At 46.8% G+C, this 7,261-nt stretch overlaps 1 protein-coding gene across 1 annotated transcript in view; it reads left to right on the plus strand.

Moving 5' to 3' along the window:
• P2RX1 (purinergic receptor P2X 1) overlaps positions 1–6,913 on the plus strand; it is a 30,608-nt gene extending 23,695 nt beyond the window's left edge. The window contains exons 9-13 of the mRNA XM_019511429.1: positions 1,616–1,706; positions 2,184–2,249; positions 3,737–3,838; positions 4,922–4,990; positions 5,877–6,913. Of these exons, the coding sequence (XP_019366974.1) occupies positions 1,616–1,706; positions 2,184–2,249; positions 3,737–3,838; positions 4,922–4,987 (325 nt within the window). The 3' untranslated portion in view covers positions 4,988–4,990; positions 5,877–6,913. The remainder of the gene's footprint in view (positions 1–1,615; positions 1,707–2,183; positions 2,250–3,736; positions 3,839–4,921; positions 4,991–5,876) is intronic.
• The last annotated feature ends 348 nt before the right edge of the window (positions 6,914–7,261 follow it).

Genomic DNA, 7,261 nt, shown 5'->3' on the forward strand with positions numbered 1-7,261 from the left:
AAGACCCTCCACCAGCAAAAAGATTATGACTTGCTGAAGGCTCAGATGATGGTTAGCATTTTTTAGCAATAAAGTATTTTTTAATTAAGGTATGCACGTTTTTTTTTTAGACATAACGCTATTGCACACTGGATAGACTACAGTATAGTGTAAACATAACTTTTATATGCACTGGGAAACCAAAAAATTCGTGTGACTCGCTTTATTGCAATATTCGCTTTATTGCAGTGGTCTGGAACCAAACCCGCAATATCTCCGAGGTATGCCTGTATATATAAACGCAGAAGAATACTGATTTTGGGGGTTTCAATCAGAGAATTTTGGATTTTTTAAACAGAGAAAACCAGGACCCCTGCTGATCAAACATTCACACCCTGCATCCTTTCAGCTATTAGTGGTACAGGGTTTTCAGTCCAGTGTCACAAGACGCTGCGCAGTAGGGGTGTGCGAAGCAGGCCCTATTTAATTTGGATTCGGATTCGACCCGAATCGGGGACAGTGATTCGATGAATTGATTTGGATCACTGTCCCTGGTTCGATTCAGCCGAATCCGAAGATTCGACACTGATTCAGAGAATCAGCGATTCAGACACAGACACAGCTTTAAAAGTTTTTTCTACACACCTCGAGGTAGCAGGCGAGGCTTGTGAATACTGCCGTGCTGGGACACACGGAGCGTCCCCCCAGACCCAGGAGACACCAGGCACTGAGCTGGGGGCTCCCCGGCGGACCCGGAAGCGGACCAAAAGTGCTTCTGTGGGACGCTCCATTCACCCCACAACCTCAGCGTTCACGAGCCGCCTGGTACCTTGAGGCACGTAGAAAAAACATTTCAAACTCTGTCTATATCCAAATCTCTCCAAATCGATTCAGAGGGCTCCAATTCAATTTGGAGGGATTAAAGCGTCCTCTAATTTGATTTGGAGATTCAGCCACCAAATCAGGCTGAATCTCCACCAAATCGAATCGGGGACCGAAGCTTCGCACAGCCCTGCAGTGCAGCCACACACAGTGCAACGTGCACCCGTTTGCTTATCGTATTTGTGCAATTCTGACTAATAGTGAAAACAATGCCTGAGAGTCCTGTGCATACTAATACTGAATGTTCTTGCAGGAGCATAATACACTCGGCGGTACAAACGAACAAAAATGCATTCAAACAGGAGTGGATTAACTCATTTCAATTCAGCCAGCAATTAGATTTCAGTTAATTCTTCTGTTTGTTTTTTGCTTTGTAGTTTCACTTAGTAGGCAATGATAATAAGTAGCTAGCTCATTTGTAACATTTTCTCCTGGGAGATGTCAAAAAGTTTTACAAATAGAGTCAGTATCATTATACCCATTTTCCAAAATGGGGAAACTGAGGTAAAGGGCAGTTTTCCAATGTCATCCAGAAGGCCAGTGGCAGATCCAAGAATTAGACCTTTCTGAGTCTTGGCCCATTGCTCTGTCCAGGAGTCCACAAAGACTTCAGTATGTCAGTTTTGCAATTGGCTGACGGTAGTTCGGTAGTTCCATTTTTTGTTTTGTTTTCTTTTTTTTAACAAGCTTTTAATTAAAAAAACAAGCTTTTAATGAAAAGCCATTATTATGTGTTGTTTGTCTGTTTGGAAAGGTATGCCAAATACTACAGTGACGGTGGAATCAATCACAGGAATTTGTACAAAGTGTTTGGGATCCGGTTTGACATTCTGGTCAATGGAAAGGTAACATCTCCTGTGAATTCAGACGAGTTCATAGCTCTTTCCCCAGTAGTTTTCTGACTTGCTTTCAATTTGCACGTAACTCTGCGTTCTACCCCAGTATCAAAATTTAGTGCATGTCAAGATCTTTGACTCAGAAGGAGATGGTTGAATGTCCTGCTTAGGATAGGCTGAATTTTGGAATGAGTTTTTTTGTTTGTTTTTTTTTTAAATTTGCCTAACTGAAATAATAAAAAGGGCTTAATGGGGAAAAAATACAGAGGAAAACAATGTTTTGCTTGATCCAAAGTGATTTATTTGCTTTATTTTTCGGTTTTGGTGAGCAAACCCAGAAATCAGCTACTCTTACAGAACCAATGCCCATGTCCTGCCTGTCTGTGAGAGGCGATGAACTCCTGTAGGGTCGTTCATAGCCAGACCTTTGTGCTGTGCGATTCCTTTGCTCTATACTGCTAGGCTGTTTCCTGTGTTTTAATTCAGGCAGGTAAATTTGACATCATCCCAACGATGACCACAATCGGCTCTGGAATTGGCATTTTTGGAGTGGTAAGTTCTGCTATTTCTAAGGCTCCCATGTGTGAGCTCTCAAACTACTCTGCTTGTACGAGGCACTGAAGTGGAAGGGGCCTAGAGCTCTAGCAAAATGCCAGTGGTGCACAGGCATCCCCAGAGCTCCTTCAGTATCAATAGGGCAAAAGAAGAGGGCAGAAACCTTGCATCACAATGGATCTAACGTGTCCAAATTGATCATTAAAAAACCATAGGCCACGGGGGATTACTACTGGATGATGTGATAGCTTGCCTGTCATCTTGTAGATCCATTCAAATAAGGGAACTCAGTAGAAAAATACTATGATGGGAAACTCCCGCAGAGGATGCCAGGGCAGGTATTACAGTAGAAGTGATAGCAAGAGCTCTCTCTTCTGAATATGCACAAGCAACATCCCAGCATGGTGTCTGGGGACGAGGCACTGTCGTTCAGATGAGACACAAAACCAAGAACTTGCCTGCTTTGTGGTCCTTAAAGACCATGCAGTACTTTTTGCAGTATCCAGGATGTTAGAATTTGGCTCAAGCCTTGCGTTCACGTTACGTTTCTTACATTTTGTCTACCTACTGTATTTAGTCAATTCTAAGACAAGGTTTTTGCCCCCCTGTGTAACATGGGCGGGGGAAGCCCCCCGCCTTTATGGGGGTGGGAGAGGGACAGATGGCTGCTGTGACTCGGGCTACAGCCTCTACCCAAGGTCAGGGCCGCAGTTGCACCTGTTGCCTGCCCCCCTCCACCTCTGCACCCTACCACCACCACCCCACGCAACCTTTGCTCCCCACCTGCCTCTTGCAATCCCCCTTTATCTTTGCTCTGTGCCAGCAGGCTCTGTGCACGCTGCAGCCTGGGGCACTGAGTACAGCTCAAGTCTGGCCGTGCAGCAGTGGCATGCAGCCTTGCATGGCTGCTACAGGGGCTGGGCTGGAGCCATGCCCAGTGCCCCAGGCTAGAATAGGGATGGTGTCTTCCAGCATGGAGCGGAGGCTGGGGAAGAGCTGGGGGAGCAGAGGCTGGGAGTGAAGGGGGAGAGCAGAGGATTGTGGGGGGCAGACACAAGCAGGGGGCAAACTTCTTAATTTCCCATGCCACGTGCCTCCCCACTGCCTGCCCCTCTGCAGCGGTGGGGGATATTAACTCAAGATGATCCTCCAATAAATAGATTCTATACATGGGAAACTATAACAAATGTATAAGTTGTAAAGAAACTAACTATTGGGAGGTCGTCTTCAATTCGGGATCGTCTTAGGTTCGAGTAAATATGGTACATTTCCCAATTCTGAATCCTTCACACTTCACTTCTTTCCTGAGCTGAGGTGTAGTATGGCAGGACGCTGTAAAGTGGCTACCGACTTCCACATCCAAAGTAGCTGAAGCGACTCCTCTATATCGGCATAGCTGAGAGCGGGTGGGCTGGGTGATCTGATGCTTTAGGTGTGACCCTCACTGTGGTTTGGCTTATGTGACTTGTTCTGTTTCATGGAAGGCATCGGTGCTCTGTGACCTGCTCCTGCTGCACTTTCTCTCACGACGGGATTATTACAAGCAGAAGAAGTTTAAATATGCAGAACAGGAGCTCAAGTTACCTGTAAGCTACAGTACATTTGACTTTTTCTTGAGACTTAGAAAGGCCTGGAGGGTTTTGTACATAGTTCTGAGTGGGCATGTATATAGAAGATGTAACAAATATGTCTTTGTCAGTGTGCATGTAAACACTATATTTAAGAATAACCGAACATATATCCTTCTCCAGATTGGTTCGAGCTAGCGATTGTCAAATATATACACTACAAACAGAAGCTAGAACCCATGACCTTTGGCTCCAAAATCACGAGGGTTTTCTACGTAAAACATGTCTGTTGGCACTAGAGCCCTTGCTCCCTTGGTAATTCAGTCCCTGGAGAGTGACCTCAGCACACGTACTTGTAAGGTGGGATTTTCAGAAGTGCTCAGCATTTCTCTAACTCTATGGTCATTGAAATCAGTGGTAAAATGTGCCTGGCTTCAGGAGGGACAGAGCAAGGACAGTGCTGAGCACTCTGAAAACTTCCTTGATTACCACCCTATGGTACCATAGCCAAGATATGCAGCAAGGCAGAGATGGTGAAAACTGCCAAAGGGATCTAGACAGTAAACTGTCATTTAGATGGACAGCTCAACCAGAAATAACTTTGAGTGAGCGCTGTGTGTCCAAAATCTCCTAATGAGTGATGAATATTTAAATAAAGTTGGAATTAAATCCACTTTGCTCTGTTAGCATCACAGTCTCTCTAGGACATGTGCCCTGCAGAAGGGTCTTATTCTAAGGTGTTTGCAAAAAAGTTGCCTTGCGATCTTGGGTTATTCATGAATCACCGGGCATATTCACTGCTGTTTTATTATGAGGGGAATGAAAGATGCTGTAGCATGGGGTGCCTACAATAGCAGAGAGCAGGATTCAGGGACCTAGCAGGTCACTTCCAGTCCCGTGTTAGAGATGTGCTCACTGACGTGCCAAAGGGTGAGAGTGCTTAGCTGTGCCAGTGTGCTACGCATGTCACTCATTGTGTATTGGCCCCTTGGTTGAATTCGGGTTGTAAAGTAGAGGTTAGTGTTTATCACTGGCTTTTGTCATGGGGCAATACCTAACGGTGTCATTGTTTTATCTGGTTTGGTCTGAACAACATGTCAGAAAAAAGAAGAGTTTGGCCTTTCCTCCAAATGCATGAACTTGGAGACCAAGAGCAGTTCTCAGTAAGAGGTAAGCACATCTCCTTATCCCATTCACCGTTGAAACTGATGGTGTTGTACCATTTTACCCTAGTGGTGAATGTGGTTTGAACTGTGTTTCTTACAAGGTACAAGAATGATCCTGTAAAGACAGTGGGAAACTGGAGAGAGCCGTGAGAGAGAACTTGGGATGGCAGATGGGGAGGAGGGATGATAAGCTAGATCAGCAGGCTAGGATCCGCTTGACCGCACGCTGTAGGAGTTGAGACGCTGCTGTTTTCTTATGTCAGTGGTGCTCAACTTTTTTTGCCCAGCAGGCAGGATACATGCTCAACCCTTTTGCCCAGCAGGCTGAATCTGGCCTCTAGTCTCAATCCGGTACCTGGAGTGGGCACAGTGGAGACCCATCTGGCCATGCAGAGGAGGACAGGGTGTCAGTCTAGCTCTGATCCAGCTTTGCAGGTGGAAGGGGCATGGCCTGGCCCCAATCTGACCATGTAATAGAGATTGGAGGAGGTGTAGAGATTGGAAGGGGCTCTGATCCACTGTAAGGGGGGAAGGGGGTGTTCAGAATTTGGCAGGGGGCAGGCTGGTTTTAATTGTCAGAATGTAATTGTCACTAATTTGACACTTGCTGTCAAATTTCCTAACCCATGGGGAGCCCTGTGGGCCAGATGCCATGGCTCTGTAAGCCAAATCTGGCCTGAAGGCTGAGCACCCCTGCCTTATGTGAATTGAGTAGTTGTTGCGTCAGTGGAGGTGAGGATAATAGTTGGGGTGAAAGTGTAAAGTATGTTCAGTATTATTGGTGGCAGTCAGCTCAAGTCAAGTTTAGCTGGGCATCTGGGATCTCTGAGGGGGAGGAGGACCCAAATATTATGGATTGTTTTACTGAAAACTTCTTTCTTTCTTGGCAGGATCCACACTGAAAGAAGACCCTGTATCTTCCTCCTCTGCCCTCTGTAATGTGTTGCAAATGCCCTGAGTTCATCAGGCCATCCCAGACCAAACCAATTGCACTCACCATTCTGCATCTGAAACTGAGATGAAAAGTCTGTTCTGTGTTTAAGCAAACTGTGGTTTGCCCCAGGCCACCTGCCCAGTTTTCGGAGGCTGAAAGGCTGCATTGCAGCTCAGGGGTTAGAGTGTGACTTGCAAACCAAATATCACTGTATCCTTGAATTTATCCCTTAGGGGAGGGATTTTTAACTCCTGAAGTTGCTAGATAGTTGCAAGTAACCTGCAGGCAATCAACAGCTTCATTAAAGCTAGCATTGCATGGGAGGGAAACTTTCATTGTTGCCTTTTCCTTTGACCCCTGTGTGCTGGCACTTTTGGGGGTCAAATACAACAGACAGAGCCGGAGATGGAGAGAGATTAGGTCCCAGCTGCACTGGTTATATCACCACCCTGATCTCTAGTCAGGAGTCTGCAGCACCTGAATTCACGTGACAAGACGTGACAGTAGAGTGTAACACAGTGGTCCCCAACCATTCGCTAGCCCATGCACAACAACAGCTAAAGCACTGTGGGAGTTATTGTCCTTTGTTTTCTGTCAACCGCAGTTTTAATGTTCTGATTTCCTGTGGCTGCCAGCACTATTAGAGGGTTTTGCAGGGAAACGACTATCTGAGAGCCATGGACTGGGGATTTTTTTGTCTAATGAGATCACACTAAAGACTGAAGGTGTGGTTGCATGTTACAATTAGCACGTATTAACTCTCAGGAATGTTAGGTAGTGTTAATGCTGTGAGCAGTTGCACATTAAGGGTTAACACCCGCTCTAATGTGCACATCTCTGATCCACTGCTAGAAAGCTGGTGAACTGGGGTTCAACAGCCTGCCCTGCTTGCCGGCTCTCTAGCAGCAGTATAGGCTCCAAGACGGGGGCGGGCAATTATTCTGGGCAGAGGGCTGCTTACTGAGCAAGCCGTCGAGGGCTGCGTGACAGGCAGCTCAGGGCAGATCAGTATTCATTTTCTAAACTTTTTAGGGGCCCCGCGGGCCAGGTAGAATGGCCTGGCGGGCCACATCCAGCCCCCGGGGCCACATTTTGCCCACCCTTGCTCTAAGATCAGGCCCCTGCCAGCCCAGATCAGACCCCAGCTCCTCACTCTCCCTTGGTTCTCACTCATCTGCCTGGCACCTCCATGGAGGGGAAAGGTGGGGGTGGGTCGGGCAGCTGTGGGGCCCAGTGGGATCAGCACATGCCTGATCTGGGCATACAAGAGCTGCTCACAGCAGCTTCCTGGCCCCCTCCTAGGCCTACCTCTTCTCCAGTTCTGAAATGTCCTCTTGATTT

This window comes from Gavialis gangeticus, unplaced genomic scaffold (genome assembly GCF_001723915.1).
Source record: "Gavialis gangeticus isolate Ggan-Ray unplaced genomic scaffold, GavGan_comp1, whole genome shotgun sequence".
Classification (NCBI taxonomy): Eukaryota; Metazoa; Chordata; order Crocodylia; family Gavialidae; genus Gavialis; species Gavialis gangeticus.